Source organism: Zootermopsis nevadensis, unplaced genomic scaffold (genome assembly GCF_977971745.1).
Source record: "Zootermopsis nevadensis isolate Lab colony 2312 unplaced genomic scaffold, Znev_1.0 Znev_ptg000012l, whole genome shotgun sequence".
Taxonomy (NCBI): Eukaryota; Metazoa; Arthropoda; class Insecta; order Blattodea; family Termopsidae; genus Zootermopsis; species Zootermopsis nevadensis.
Genome location: NW_028259144.1, coordinates 15,191,950 through 15,209,119, shown reverse-complemented (window position 1 = coordinate 15,209,119; position 17,170 = coordinate 15,191,950). Strand labels below are relative to the sequence as shown.

General features: G+C 35.3%; 1 protein-coding gene across 4 annotated transcripts in view; it reads left to right on the top strand.

Annotated features, from left to right (window-relative positions):
• The window catches only part of LOC110828347 (phospholipid-transporting ATPase VD), a 75,358-nt gene extending 59,653 nt beyond the window's left edge, over positions 1 to 15,705 (top strand). The window contains exons 18-21 of one of the 4 annotated variants that reach the window (XM_022060979.2): positions 152 to 256; positions 649 to 836; positions 3,391 to 3,476; positions 12,169 to 15,705. In XM_022060979.2, the coding sequence (XP_021916671.2) occupies positions 152 to 256; positions 649 to 836; positions 3,391 to 3,476; positions 12,169 to 12,197 (408 nt within the window). In that variant the 3' untranslated portion in view covers positions 12,198 to 15,705. The other 3 variants (XM_022060977.2, XM_087348103.1, XM_022060978.2) reach the window with 3 other exon arrangements.
• Positions 15,706 to 17,170: the final 1,465 nt, after the last annotated feature.

The following is a 17,170-nucleotide window of genomic DNA, read 5'->3' as shown; positions in this document are numbered from 1 at the left end:
CAAGTGTTGGCAGAAGTATGTATCTGCTGTTGGATTGTATTTTTATTGAAGATGTGACTCCAGCCTCAGAACTTTTGAAAGCTGTCTTGTATAGTTATTGATCATCTTTACTGCCATCTTTCTCATTTTTTAATTTGATTTTCTGCCGCAGGCGTACCATGACACAGATATTGGGATCTGGGAATTTGGGACCACAATAGCTACCTCATGTTTGTTTGTGATGCTGTTTCATGTTGCCATTGAAACTAGATCATGGGTAAGCTAGTTTACATTATTATAAGTTGTTAAAATACTTTGTGATTCACATAGACTATGTAAGTGACACATAGATTTCATCTGTTTTATTGCCTTAACTGCAGATTTTTTTAAAACTGCACTGCAGCAACCACACTTGGTCTTCTCATGTAATGTCATAGAAATATTGACATTAACCAAAATAATATATCACGTCATCTGTCATAAACTTTACGAGGACAATGATTATAATTTTAAATTTTATTGAAAGTTGAAAAACTCTCTATTTGAAATATGAATCTTGAATTTTATGTAAGACTAAACTATACACATATAAACAAATTATTATTCTCTTTAACCACATAGAAAATTTGATTCTACATTCATAATTCTTTATTGTTTTGTTTATTGCAGACAATAATCCACATTCTCTCCATTTCCATATCTATTGGTGCTTTCTACGCCTTCTCATTAGTTTACAACTCTATATGTGTGCAGTGTTTAAATTTGCCAAGTAATTACTGGGTTGTGCAACATGCAGCGAGTTCAGCAACATACTGGTCAGTTGTGTTCTTGTCTGTGGTCATGGCTCTTATTCCAAGGTTTGTATCCTACATATAATTCTGCAATAAAGGTGTGCTGAAAAGTAATACATTTGTTTCTGCAACAGAAATAGATCCTTTATATAAACAAAAGAATGGGTACTTTTCTTGAAATTTATTTAGTAATTTTACACAATTACTTAACATACCTCTGCAATCCACACACTTACACCAATGTTCAGGTAGTTTCATGAGTTTTTCATAATAGAACTATATGTCTTGTTGATAGAATCAAATGTTTACTGCTGTTTTGACTTCATCTAACAAGAAGCAACATCCTCTCAGATATTACATCAGGAAGTCAGGTGGATCCAAGTCAGTGAAACCAGAGTTGAGAGTTTCTGTAGTCATTTGTGCACTTGTATGAGGCCCTCACTTTATCTTGTTGGAGGAAAATCTTCAGCATATCAGGACAGATTCTTCATAAATGAGCTTTCAATTTTTGTATTATTCCAGTGCAATGCTCAGGGTTAATGGTGATACCAGTTGGCTTGAATTCTGAATGCACCACTCCATGAACATCACAGATATCAGTGAGCCAACTTTGGCAGGAGAAGGTGCAGTCTAAAATTTCTTTGGTGCTGGAAAATTTTTGTAACAGTATCCCTTTGATCTTTTCTTGTTCTCAGGCTTAAAGTGTTGCTTCCAGCATTTATCTGTAGAGACATTGTTTTACAAGACTTTGTAGGCTTTATGTTCATATTGTAATGACAGTCATTAGCAAGTTAGCTTCTGTTTCAGTTTCTCAGTAAGCATTCTTATAACCTATCATTTGCACTTCTTTCAGTGTCCGAGATCATCAGTCTTCATTTTTACTTGTTTATGTGAAATGGTAATTTGATTCCGTTTGCCTGCTGGGAAACATTTTGATTCTAGTTGATAATTTCATGATTTTGGTGAGCCTTGTTGGTTGCTCTTTGTAATCTCCTCCTATGTTGCTTGTCATTCAGGCTGGCACACATGCAACCCAATGTCAAACAATACTGATGTCTGAATAATCATCACCATAAATGACTTTTAATTGGCAACAAATATCAGTTGGTGAAACATTTACTGCAGTCAAAAAACTCAATCACTGTATGCTGCACTAACATTGTTTTAGTACACTGTACCATTTTTTGGCTTTGTGTCAGAACTATGAAACTTTACACAAAATGTGGGGAAGTGTAATTGAATGAATGAAGTTTGATTCACACCACTATTTGGGCTTGTTTCTTAGAAAAAAAAAGGGTATTTCTTTTCAGCACACTCTTTCTTGTACTTGTTACATTATAACATCTAGGCATTTGAATAACATATTGTGTGAAAGCACAGGGTTTGGTCCATTGTTGTATTGCGAAGGATGGTGAAGGGATACGGGAGCATAGACCGAGCAGAATTCTATTGACTGGGTGCATTGGACACTTAAGAATTAATATTCAAGTCCACTTGTAGCAACACAGTAGATATATTGATTTAAAGGTGCACAAGGTAACAGTATCTTGGGTCAGAAAACTATGAAGCAAGACTGTGGTGTCCGTGATGCAGAGTAAAATGTAATGTTTGACGGTGAATTCCAGTGTAGTCTACGTCGTCCTTCCAGACAGGGGTTTATAAAGGGGTCAAAAGTGTGCCGTGTGATAATTTTGTGTGCCATCGTAGTGCCGGGGGCAAACAGACTCTTCAACAGCTGCTGGGGGTCATTCTTAGGTCAGCACTTAGATGTGTGGAGTGTTTGTATAATTGGTTTTTGTATGATAAATCTCCTTATCGTATCTAGGGTTAAATGTCTCCACAGTCTGACCTCTAGTTCACTGACTCTTACAGTCTGGTTGATAAACACAAGTATTAAATCATAATAAGAAATAAAAAGTGTCAAACAATATACATAATCATACACAATTGTATGTGTAGAGGGTCCGTATACGACACCATGTTAACAGTTTATTTTTAATGTTGATTTCTGTTACAAGAATGCTCCATGAACAGAAAGTTATAAAAAAAATAAAAAAAATATTAATTTATATGTTAGTTTTATATTTTTATTATCCTATATACCTGTGTCTTATTATTTGGATTAGAAACAGGTGTCTAAACAATTGAATGTCAAATTTCTTCAGCCATATTTTCAGTGGTGCAGGCAGTCATGTTCATGTTGATTTGTACTACTGAGATATAAATGTTTTCATATAAGATTTGGTAAGAAGACAACTTGCATAAGAATATTGAATGGCAATGGTGTGTTATCTTCTGTGTCCACGATTTTATGACTCGAAAACATTTTGGTTACAATACATGGAAAATCAATACTTACTATAAATATATAATTCTAGAATTTCTGAATGAATACATTTATTACACTACAACATTTTTAATCATTCTGTGCAGTGCCATTGAACTGCAAAGGATTTACAACAAACTCAGTATTATAAGTTCTTTAACTTTATTTGTTTGAAAATGCTATTGAGTTGTGTTTCTGAGTTGCAAAGTGCTTATTGTAAGAGTTTCCATTTAACAAGTATTAGTGAGTTAATGGTGATAATATTGAAATACACAAGGATTAATGTCTATACAGGTTTGTGTGGCGGAGTGTGGAGACATCTTTTTTCCCCCGAGATGTGACACGAGCAATCCTGGATAAAAGAAGAGCTATTCGTCGAGGTGAGGACTTCCTTGTCTCATGGTCGCGCTCTACTTCCACTTCATCAATATTCAGGTGCGTACATGCACACATACACACACACACGTCTGCTTTATAGTTTGCTTGGCCTACAGCAAATAGTTTTCCGAGCATAAATCGAAGGAGATGCGCTATTGACAAGAAACTGACAAATGCTATTTTAATTCTAAAGAAATTATTGTTATTACCCATTCATAGGTTGCTATATTTACATTACTGTAAAATTAATGTTTGATGTTTTGCTTCAAACTGTTCACATTCTTTTAATTGCCTTAGAGTGTAACCTATGCACTGTGACGTGAAAATAACTGTGTAGTCTGGTAGAAATTGGCCAGCATTTTAGAGATGCTTAAATCTACTGTTAATAACAATATGTATAATTTACAAAACAACTTTGATAGACAAATCGTGGGATACCGACCAAAGGAACACTGCTGTTTAGGGCACCCCAGGAAATTACCTTTATTACTTATTATTGCAACCTCTGCGTCCAGACCGGCTCTGGGGCCCACCCAGCCTTCTCTACAATGGGTACCGGGGTTCTTTCCCGGGGGTAAAGCCGGCCGGGGCGTGATGCTGACCACTCACCCCCATCTAGTGCCCAGGTCAAGAAAGAGAGGAGCTATACCTTCACTCACCCTAAGCGCCTACATGGCATATAGTGGGACAAACTTTACTTTTACATATTATTGCAAATTCACATATTGCTTTTTGGAGCTTGTTACCTTTATAGTGTTGATTTTATAATTGTCTGCATATATTAAAGTATTCAAAAGTAATTTACTGTCTGCCTTTATCCAACAATAATTTTTTTCATCCACCTGGCTGTATACGATCTGCAGCTTCTTTTTATTATTCCACGTTAGTGTTCTAACAGTAACACTTCCAGTAGTTTTCTCAGATTTCCGTTCAGCATTTTTAGTACAATTTATAGACAATAATTAATATGTAAATTTCTTAATAAAGAGCAATCTTGTGTAGTATATCTTAGAAGTGGGTATTAATTTAGCACACAACTGTGTGTCTAAAGTCACAGTTAAAACAAAATTCTTCCATATCTACTCTTTATGGCCTGTAGTTTTTTCAGTCTTCCTTTTCTCAAAAGGAGCTTCATGTTGGGTTTGACATTTTCTCAGCAGTCTGTCTGAAAATGGCTGTCTTCTGGGTTGTAGCACTATGTAGTCTGGCAGACTCATCACTCTGATAATGGAGGCAGCAGGGACCTCAGAGACAGTACAAATTGTATGTGCATGCTGATAAATACTCAAGTCTGTCATTTTATTGTATTCATGTGTGTATAGACATGTTACTTTAACATTCACAGTGCATAAGGGTATAAATGATGAAAATATCAGTATGAATATAGTGTACAGCACCTTAAAAGAGACCCTGTTGTTTTCAGCATTCTAATTTTTTTTTTTGTTTTTGTTTTTTTGAAATCTTGCTTTTAGTATCAAGCTCGGCCAATTATTTGCTTTGCAGTAATACACACTTGGACCCAAATTGTTGGGAGATACGGAGAATCAAGCGCACTTTGCACTGAGGGACAACATAGCATTTTCTGTCACTTATTATCCATGTAATGAAGTTGCAAGTATTTTGAAATGCCAGGATTCTGTGTATCTCCTGAGGCTCAAGTGTTTGATTGTTACTTCAGGTCCTTGTTACTTGCTTTCATTGTTTACATCCTAGTTCCTGTTCAGCCCTGAACTATGCTTTCCAACTCACCTTGTGTATAAGAGTGCAAAAACTTAATATGAATGGATGTCTTGTCAGATTTGTTATGAAATCTCAGTTCATTTTGGATGAATACTCTGTAAAATTTATACATTATGCTAGTGACGACATTGAATTGCTTGTAGTTCAGAATTAAGTAATTGCAATCTTGTATTTTATTAAATGTACAGCAACATGAAAATTATTTCAAATAAAAATAATTGTGGAAAGAAGCACTTATGGGTTATTTTAAGAGAATGTTTTCAGAATTTGCATGGGAGGTACCTAGTAAAATCGTGAAGAATGTCAGAGAAGCTTACTTCTAAGTTGAGCATGAAACCCTTGTCCCCTGAATATGAATTAGGAGTGCTGTCACCCAAGTTTTTTTACCTACAAATGATGTGTGAAAAATAAAAATAATTGTTTACATTCCACAAAATGTTAAATTTCCAGAACGTAGTCATTCTGTCATGTTCTATACTGAAACGTTTTTAGCATCAATTCAGGGGGTTTTACAAATGGAAACCTTTTTATCGTAAGACACTGTTTGGATGAAATTGAGATTTCATAATGCTAATAAAGGGAGCTAGTGACAGTAGTACCATACTGTCACTTTACATGATGATACGCAGTGGCATAGTGTGATCAAAAATTGTGTATGCACAGATATATGCAGATATAATAATGTAAAGTGCAAACATTTCAAAGTAATAAGGAAACTTTAAATTTTCATGTGATAATTACAATTTCAGTTATTGACAGTGTAAACAACAGGCACCAGCACATCTTCAACACTTTCTCATTTGGTTCTTTTACTTTTTTTTTATCTCTTCTGAAATTAAAATAAGTCTTTCAAGTGTATGTTATGTGTGTGTGCACGTGCATGCATGGGCCTGTGGGTAGGGGTGGGGGGGTCCAGTAATTTTTAATCCTGAAGTGATCTTGCTAAAAAATGCTGTTTGAAGATTATTTTCCTGACTGATTTTTGTAATTATATAGGAGCAACATAACAATTTTTCTCTTTATGGCAGGAGACTTCTGAGAATGTGTGCATCTTTATAATGTACTTTCTTCTAAAATATGAAACATATTGTAGGCTTTCTTTTCAATTTTTTCATTGTAAATTGTTAAACCACTGCCACAAAGTTTATGAAATTTGGTACAGTGAAAGAAAACATATCTACCTATAAGTTTTTACATGTAACATTATCTTGTGTGTTGAAAAATCAAAGTTTTAAGTTCATGTTCACAGCTGATGAACTGAGATATTATACAAAACCTTTGGCAGACTGTTTGAAATTCTGTAGCAACAGAAATTTTGTGAAAGGATAGGTCAGAGTAATATAATCTGAAGTTTGTCTAAATAACATTTAAAGATGGGTTTTACTGCAATGAAAACAGTGGTTTTCCATTGAAAAGATTATGTTGTTAATTATAAGGAAGTAATCACTCTTTCCTTTGAGAATTATATGGAATCCATATGTACATTCTGTAGGCACAGTGCAGAGTTGTTGAATGTTAAAGCATGTGGTACATATAATTACCATTGGACCTTAAAAGGTTTAAAGTCTGGCCAGAGCATCTAGTAAAGGGGTATAATTCCCCTATTACCATATTATTAAGGATAAATGGGGGTAGTTGCGAGAAAGTATGTATTGTTACTACGTCTGTATTATGACCTATAACATTTAGCACTAAGATTTTGGGAATTAAATTTTGCTGTCCACAGTTTGGACATAAAGTGCAGTTATAATAGCTACACTGCCTTGACTTAACTACCAAAGCCTCTTTGTGAAAGTGGGTGTACCATTTGAAGGTAGGAAGAGTTGTATCCTATCCCTCATACCCGAGGGTACTTTGCTGCTTAATACCTCATGGAAGAGGCTATATTGGAAACCTGGGCATATTTGGGGGCATAAAAATGTTGATGTTGAGAATTAAGATGTGAAGGTGGAGACTTGACTGAACTGTCTCAGACCAGAGACCACTGGCAGGCCTTTCCAAATATTTTAACAAACTGCTGAGTTCCTTATATATTGAGTTTTGATGGTAGGAACATTGTGTATATGTACTGTTTTCCGTGATGCTATGCCACTGATTATACATGGAGGAAAAGTCTTGTATCTTTATTATTCATTTTCATATAAGCAAAATGTAATATTTAAAAATAATATTATTTCATTACTTTTATGGGGGTTTTCAGTTTAGCACTCATCTTGCATTCCATTGTGTTTGACATCCACAACTTGTATCACAATTAGTCACTCTCTGTAGCTTTCATAGATGCTAACAGTCACACCTCATTCACAATTCAAAGTCGCCTTATAGCACAAGTGTGTGCCTTCATCATTTTGCAAAGGTAAGAGCATGAATTTGCTTTCATACTTCTTTTTATAAGCTGTATAGCTATTATGGTGCTTAATAATCCTGTCAATATGTTATTTACTTTACAGATAATTTAATTGCAGCAGAGCATTATTTCAGTGTAAATATATATCCACGAGCTCTTTGTCAGCAGAATAATGGACTTTGTAGAAGTAGCACTTTATACCGGAAATCTGTAAAACATCAATCACTATATATAACTTAAACTTGCTTTCTGCTAAACTAATGTTATGTGGAATTACATCATGTGTTTCAAGGTTACAGTGGTCAGTGGACATGAACCTCTGGTCCTCTGTTGAGTAAAAATGAAATTATTCTACGTCACTAACTCGACTATAAAAGTGTGCATGAAAGTATGACCTGCTTTAGCATGCCAGGTCAGGTCAGGTCAGTTGTTGGCAGCAGAGGGCATCAGTGTTTCCTGATTGGAGACAGTCTGTATTGAACAGAATTCAAATGTTGGTATTGGCATGGTGGCATTAATATATTTAGCTAAATGATACTAAATGTTTGAATAATTGGTAGCTTGAAAAAGTCAATGGACCTTCTTCCATGTGAGCTTTCCTGTCACACTCATCTGTCAGTGTTGGTGCTAGAAGCACCTTGCAGGCGACTTCCTTTATTTCTCATTACCTGTGTAAGTACTGCCGTTATTGCCTTTCTTGCCTGTTGACAGACACTAATAGCCAGAATAGATGATGCGCCTGTAAAGAATTCATTAAAGCATAAGTATATGAATCAGATGTTAAATGTGGGGAATTATAATAATAACTGGAGTTCGTATTAATCTGCAAGTCCCTTTGTTCTGTATTGTCATTAATACTCTATCTGTGGTGTGTTTGCATTAGAAATGTATTTTCACAAATCTGGCCAGGAGAGACAGACCTGAATAGAAGGAAAAACACTTTCTCCTTCTTTTCTCTATTTCTCTCTCTTTGTGTGTGTGTGTGTGTGTATGTGTAAGAACTGACTGATAATTGCTGCAATACGTCTCTTTTTTAACTTTTTCTTTTGTGGTTCTCTCACTGTTCTTGTCTGTTCTTGTTTAAAGCAGCAAATGGGTGGAACCGAAGGGACATGAAGCACTGAAATAAGCATTGCATCACATATATATATACTTTTATCCATTTCCCTGCTATAAATGCAGCTTTTCACATGGAAATAATGTCTTACATGTAGGAGCTGTATAATGTTTGTGTGATGTAACAGCATTTATGAATTCTTCATGGAGGTTTTTAAGAATGCTATTGCATTTGGATCTATTTTAGAAATGTTTGTTGTGTAAGATTTGAGGTTTTCACAGCAGTGAGTATGAAGATTTCTGTCTTCTCGGTTGTTGCGCTGTGTAGTCTGGTCGATGTTAACCAACGTTTCAGAGGTCATACTGCCTCCATCATCAGGGCGATGAGTATGAAGATTTCTGTCTTCTCAGTTGTTGCGCTGTGTAGTCTGGTCGATGTTAACCAACGTTTCAGAGGTCATACTGCCTCCGTCATCAGGGCGATGAATATGCCAATAGGGTGTGTGGGGCTAGTTTTGTAGGTGCCGGAATGTGAATGGAGTAGCCTGCCTCGAGCCAGTGGGAGTGGACCAATAGGAGAGCGTGGGCAGGCTACTCCATTCACATTCCGGCACCTACAAAACTAGCCCCACACACCCTATTGGCATATTCATCACCCTGATGACGGAGGCAGTATGACCTCTGAAACGTTGGTTAACATCGACCAAACTACACAGCGCAACAACCCAGAATACAGAAATCTTCAATGTTTGTTGTGTCTAATAGAAAAAAATATGGCATAAATATGTAACATGTATGGAAGACATGCAGAATATTAGTTGGAAAGCCTGAAAGGAAGATATCGCTTATGAAAGATCTAGTTGTAGATGAGAGGGTAATATTAAAATTGATCTTAAGGAATAGAATGGGGAGATAGAGAAAAGACAACTGATTTGGTATGGACATGTGCAAAGGATGGAGGAGGAAAGGTTACCAAAAATGACTATGAAATGGCAACCAAAAGAGAGACGGGAGAGAGGAAGACCGAGAGCAGGATGGAACGACGGAATTACAAGAATCTTGATAGAGTGGAAACTACCTCCGGAAGGATGGGAAAATAGAGAAGAATGGAAGAAAATATTTGGCACTGGAAGACCGAAGTAACGGTCAAGAAACAGAAGAAGAAGGAATAAGATGTGAGGATGTGGAATGGATTCATCTAAATCAGAATAGAGACCAGATGTGCTCTTTGAACATTGTAATGAACCTTCAGGTTCCATTCAAGATCAGGAATTTTGACTAGCTTAGTGACTGTTGGCTTTCCAAGGACTGTTCAGTGTTAGATAGTTCAGTGATATGCCTTCTTTACAATATACATTTACTTTATTATTCCTTACTGTATTGGCTATTATACATTCACAGTTTTGTTGCACATCCATGTTCTAGTTATTTGTTGATTGTTGGCATGCTGAAGGATTCTTGCTTTTAAAGTTGATGTTTATAACTGGCATATGTAAGCATGTTTTTTGGTTTTCAGAGGTCGGGTGTTTAGATGCCATGTAAGTTATACATTCTGCTGTGAATGTATTCAGTGTCTGTTGATATAACAGCACATTAGTTCAGAGCTTTCTAGTAATGTGCTCTTTTCACAGCTTTCAATTCTGCACTGATATGCTGACATTAGGCAGTGTTTCCATGTCTGTTAAAGTATGTTTTTCTTTGTGTATCTAGTGTACGTTTTATGGTGATGGACCCCATTTGTTACCAAAATTTTAGTTTTTTCTTTGTGGGCAGCATTTCAGATGTAGTATTTTGTTTGTTTGCTGTAGGGTTATTAAACAACTCACTTCATTTTGTTTGAAAACATTTTTCTTTTTTCCTGTTGATGTGTTGTATAAGGGTATCACAGAGCAGCAGTTAATGATTACTTCTGATGTTACATGTGGTGCACGTGTTTCTGCTATGGTGGAGACAGTATTAAGTACTGTATTCTCCATACTGTAGCATCCATGTAATACTTCACATGGAATATATTTAGAACTTTGTGCTTTCTGTTACTTTGTTTTGTGTGTTGAGTACTCACACTGTATGCTTGTTCATCTATGGTTTCAAGAATAATGGATGCAGCTTAGTAAGGAATATTCTAAAAAATTATACAAGTGCCGCATTATGGCTCTGCTCTGTTCTGTTATTGGAATCTTCATCATCGTGTCTCTGTGGCTCTGTTTAATACTGATGATCCAGTACCTGAATAATTTATTTTTCATTAATCTAACTTGAAAATGGTTGAATGCTCTGGATTTTTTTTTTGTTTAACAGTTCTTTTTGCGTTAGAAATGTTCTGCTGAGGCTGACTTTCACTTCATAACTCAAAGTTGTTTTTCCACTGTATTTATTTTAGGTTGTTGTTGAAACTTGGTCTCTCACATTATGGGAAGAACACAGACTGAGTGTCTTTGAGAACATGGTGCTGAGGACAATTTATGGACTTGAGAGGGGTGAAGTGACAGGAGGCTGGAGAAAACTGTATAATGAGTAGCTTCATAATGTGTACTCTTCACTGTATAGTATTATGATGATCAAATCAAGGAGAATGAGATTGGTGGGGCATGTAGTGTGCATGGAGGAGAAGAGAAATGCATACACAATTGGTTGAAAATCCTGAAGGGAAGAGACCTCCTGGAAGACTTAGGCATAAATGGAAATACAATATTAAAACATTTTTTAAGGAAATTGGGTGGGAGGATGTGAACTGGGTTTATCTGGATCAGAATTTGGACCAGTGGTTGACTGTTGTGAACAGAATAATGAATTTCCAGGTTCCATAAAACTTTCTGGGAGCTTTCTAACTAGCTCAGTGACTGTCATCTTCTTAAGAATGATTTACTCATCTAGTATGACCAAAATGTGAATGTGCATGTTGTTTGGCAGGTGTGCATAACAACCAAAACATTCAAAATTTGAAATCAGTTGTTTCCTCTAATCAAAATCAGTGATGATCCAGCTTAACTTCACAAATTTGTTCTCATGCTATGTTATGCAGTTTGGTTTATTGCACACATTTACAAGTAAGTGTATACTATAGCATATACATATTTTGTATGGAATGTTTTCCAAGATATTGCATACCTTCAGTCTGCTCAGTAATGTAGAAATACAGTGAAATTAGTAACAGAATTTTGTTTTCTGTTAAGAAAGAAAAACTGTAGTGTGTGATGTGACCCTTGAGGCATGGTGGAGAATTACTAAATATGGCTGTGCAGAGCTTGACAGCCTTGTCTTGGAAATAGTTTCTCATATAACTCCTATATGTCATTTAATTTTCAGTTATTTTTACAGACTCCAACTATAGAAACTATTGTAATTTTGAAATGTTTCTAATTTATGGTGTGTAAAGCCAAGCATATTTTATATCACTTATGTATTATTCATTTTATGCTGCCAGTTATTAAGTTTAGAGTTTTTTCTTAGTATAATGTATTTTGGCATTTATCTTTATGCAATATAATGTATATAATTACATATCTGTTTGTTTTCATGCTACTTACTTCTGCTTTAAATTATCATTTCAGGACCATCGATTATGGAGCGAAGGATGTGAATCCAAGCAATCTTACAGTTGTAGGGTAGTGAGGAAGCAAATCAAGTTTGTAATAAAACTTTATTGGCTGTGAGTTACTAAAGGGACCAATAGAAATATTTGTTGGTAGTGAGTGGAACATTTTGTTTGCAGTGTAGGTATGAGTATTTGCCTCTCTCAGTACTTACATTTAATACGAGAAGTTCCTGAGTGTCAGTTTTGTTTGAACAGCTGAAGCGATTCTGCATCAACAAATATATATGCATATGTAAAAGAGTGTCTGTAATTTAATGTAAAGTGATTAAGCTCGCCAATTAATTTATTTTTTCTTACCTGTGATGCAGAGCAATACGTGGTCACATGAGATGATGTTTGCCAAGTTAGTTTCTTTCACCATTACATGTTTCCTGAGTTCTCAGTCTAGTGTTATCCTAGTGCTAAATTTGGAATTGTGTGGAATATACAAGTTTGTTGAATTCAAAATGTGTCTTCAGATTGATACAAAGGCGTTCTTTTAGTGATAATAGTTTCAGTAGTGCTTATAGTGCTGCAGTATCAAGGAAATCATGCCTTGTGTAGATAATGAACAGTTATTGTTAAATATTGTGTAAGGAGTTATCTAAATATTGAAATAAGGCTTAGTTGCCAAGAATAGTCTTCTGGTGTTAGATCAGAATACTTTATGCCAAATGAGTGGTAATCTGTTATATTTCACATTATTGTCATCATGCCACTGTTGTCGGGCGAGTTTGAGTTAAGCAGGATAATTTAACCTCATGTTTTAAGTGAAATTATGTGAGCAGCATTCAGAAAAATTACTAACTGTGTTTGAAAAATTTTACTTTTACATTGTGTGATCTCTTTTTTGATCAGTTGTTAAAGGTTTTTGAATGCTTTAATTTCTTTTATCAATCATATTTTTTCATCATCTTCCATCTTATATTGATTTGCAATAGCTCTGGCCTGAAATGGGAACATTTTTTATCTTCTGTATTAATGAGTACTTGACAATTTACAAATATTTTATTTCTGACTTAAATAGACATTATCATTCAGTGTACTTATGAAATATCAATGCTTTGACCACAGTCTTTGAATCTAAGATTTTGGGAGCTTTAGTATTGAGTTTTAATTGGATGGTCTTTTATTAGTTTTGAAAAAATTACTAGGGGCCAGTTATAATCTGGTAAAAACTAAATTAAACTGGAAAAGTTTCTATAAGCTCCATATTTGTTCTGTAAAACTGGTTTCTGGAATGTGTTTTGTTTTCCTGTGTCTTTCTTTATTTGCAAGCATGCTGTGTCTTAGAGGAATGTTCAGTGAATTGTGATGTTTAAATTTGTTATGGAGACTATGAATGCTGGATTACATGTTTTACAGACAATATTGAATGTTCTTTGTCATTTATGATTATATCAGGGAATTTAATTTTTATGCCTTTCTGGGATATGTTATAAAATAATGTTAGGGCCCTTTATAATATAAATAGGATTATAATTATGAAGCTGAGTGGGTTTGTAGCCTTAAATATCATGTCATTCCCAAATCCCATGCATTCTCCTGTAACACAAATCAGATCTGGCATCAGAAGCTCCAATGCAACATTTTGTTTGATATATCTTTTTCTTCTTCTTCTTCTATGGCAGTTATAAATTTCCAGTGTGATGCAAGGTTTAACATTTGTTGTAGTTTATAGTTAAATCACAGTCGATAAAGAGCTCTCTAAATATGAAAGCGGAAGAAACCAGTGTAAATAACATGAAAGGAAACATTGCATAAACGTGTTTAAAAAAGAATTTCACATATTTGCCTCCTAGGCTCCATGCCTTGCTGCAGGGGCAGTTTGATGATGTATTTTCACCCGGATCTGAATGTGTTGGTGGCACTCTGCATGGACTGGGAACCGCATGTACATAACTGAAGGGCTAAGGATATCAGAAAGTCCAACAGATACGAATTTTGGTGAAGTAGCTGTTTACCCTTTAGTAATTTTGTACAAGTTAGGCTTCATATTAGGACATGTGTCTGAATGTAAGTGCAGCCTACAGCAGCATTGTTGTTTGACGGTTGTGAAACTTCAAACAAGATTTTGAGAGCTTATGTCTCTCTGCACTTCTTTGATGTTACTGATGATAATGATGTATATCCAAGAAGTTGCAGGTGCAGTTTCTGTGGAATTCTGTGTTACAGTAATTATAAGAAGAAAAGACAAATAAGATGATGGGTGGAATTGTATTTTACTCAGTGACATTTTACTTATTTGCATTCGACAGTTCTAGAAACTTTTCCCCAAATGTCACGTCATGCATTCCTTGAAGTTTTGCATAAATATGCCTTGCTTTTAAAACATAAGCTTTCTCACATGACCAGTAATAACTCATTTCAGTAAATTCTTTGAAGAAACTACAAGAATTTAATTGATAATAAGCATTAGTTTCTGGCATTGCAGTTGATAAATGGCTGGAAATATTAGTAAACACATCTACTTTTATACACTTTTGTGCAGTTTCCTGTCTGTGATGGAAAATTCTGCTGAGCGAAGCAGTTTTGATCAGATTCTTTGGCAATGTTACCCAAACCTTTCGTCAGTGGTCCCCAACCTTTTTGTGCCTCCGGGCACATTTGAGAGATAGTGGCGGACACCAACCAATTAACAAAGCCAAATTTTCTTTTCTCTGGAGAAATAAGATATGGACACCAAATAATACGCAAAACAACACAACGTTTAATGATACAAGAATCGATGCAATCAAAAATACGTAGTTTCACAAGTACAATTATTATTACTCAAGTGGGAAGTTAGTGTGATGTTTGACGTTGCATTTCATCGGCCAGTCTTTCGAATTTGGGAGTGTAGGATGATGTTGCTGCTCGCAAACAATCGTCAATATGGGAGTCAGTAAGTCGAGATCTGCGCTTTGATTTTATGATGTTCATGGTTGAACGGCCTTCATTATTCAGTATAACCTCTTCTCGTAACAACGCGGGCACCCAAAAAGAGCCTTGGCGGGCACCGCGTTGGGGACCGCTGCCTTACACAGATATTACACAACAGTTTATTTTATTTTAAAGTGTATGTGCATCAAAACTCTTGAGCAACATTGCTGTTATAGACTCTACATATCTTTGAAATGAAAAAGAAGAAATGAAGCAAATGTATTATGGTATCACATTTCAGACTGATGTCTTGTGTTTGTTGATGGTATCTGATACAGAAATTTGACTCTCATTATTTTATTTTATATTTTTCCCCTAAGGAACATTTGATATCAATATTGCTGGAGCCTTAGAAATGGCTGTGGAGGTGGTCTATATGTGTTGAACAGTCAAAGGTACTTAACTGCTCTGTATTTTAAATATATTATTTTACAAGATTACTGAAAAGTAGTGTTAATCAAACTCTACTATAGAAGTTTTTGGTGTCATAACTGTAATAACTTTACATGGCATTTATGCACAAAAGTACTTGTTTAGGGGTCTATTTAATAATTGCAATATAGTGTGTAATAAATTTATTTTGTGTTATGAATGGGGTTATTTGTACTTCTCTGAATAATTCTGTCATTAAGAGTGAGATGATCTTAAGACTACAGTAAACCACACAATAGGGATTTTGCTAAAAACTATTCATATTTCTTCAGGCATTTTCTTTTCTTCTGTGATGTTTACCTTCGTAACAGGATGGAGTAGCTGTTTAAAATTAAACTCTTTCACTAGTTTTCAGTTCTAAAGTCTTGATATGAAAGTATAAAGAAGCAAAAATGAATATCATAACTTTCTCCATAAAATTAAATTTAATAAAAGTTGCCTCATATTTGAATCTTTACTGTGCCGTGAAATTAAGATATTGAAGGTGACAGGAATTGACGAATACGTATGTGACATTACGGACCTAAAGTGAGATTTGAGCCTTTTTTGGCTGTGGGTATGAAGATGATTCTCTTATTGTTTGTTGTTGTGCTGTGTAGTCTGGTAGAAGTTATCCAATGTTTTAGAGGTCCTAGCTGCTTCAATTGTATGTACAGGTAGCCCTCGATTTACGCCGGGGATGTGCTCCTGCCGGAATCGGCATAAATTGAAACTCTTTTATAATGTAAATCAATGGGAAGTCAATGACATTGACGAGTAATATAATGGCATTACATTTAAAGCTCTGAAATAACTTAAATAAAATAAAGGGAATTTAAAAATATATTTTATTGACTGCGATTCTTTCATGTGATTGGTGTGTACCGTCATCTCTGCTGTTATGCGATAGTTGCATTCATGTAAGACGCCGACCTATAGAAAATCGCGTAGTAAAAATAACCCCGGTACCTCCGCAGAGATTAAATTAGTCATTTGAAAGTTTAAAGCGCCAGGAATTAAACTGTATAAGAGCAAATGCGAATATGTAAAAGTTTGCATTTCACAAACAGCTTTTACCGATTCATCGATCTCGTTGGAGCAAATTCGCGTTAACGAAACATACGTAATTGCAGAGATGACTGTATTTATAATTTTTATTCAAAATCAGCGACGTAAGAATTACGATTTAGTATAAGAAGCGGTACGAGAAACATTGTAAAACGTTATAAATAATAGAAAATTTTTTTTTTCACATTTTGACTTTCTGGTTTCAAAATCGGCGCAAATCGAGGGCTACCTGTAGTGAGTTTTGAGTTGACAAAGGAGATACCTGGAATTTAAGTCGACAGAGGTGAGTGAACACACTGCAGTTCCACTCCGTTCGTTTCTTGTAGTTTTGGCGCTGACTGTCGTCTGCATTTCGAATCCTTTGAGACTGTCTGCCGTCTTTATTGACATTGAGGAGGGTGATGTAGATCACAGTGCAGAAGTTGGTTGATTTTAAACCACTACTGAGTGGAAGCTGTGGAGGAAGTTTATAAAACTTCGTATTGTACAGCAAATGCAAACTATGACTGATAATAGGAAATATTACTGTAACCATCAGCAAATTGCATGCTTCAAGGCTATGGAATGACTTCGCCTAG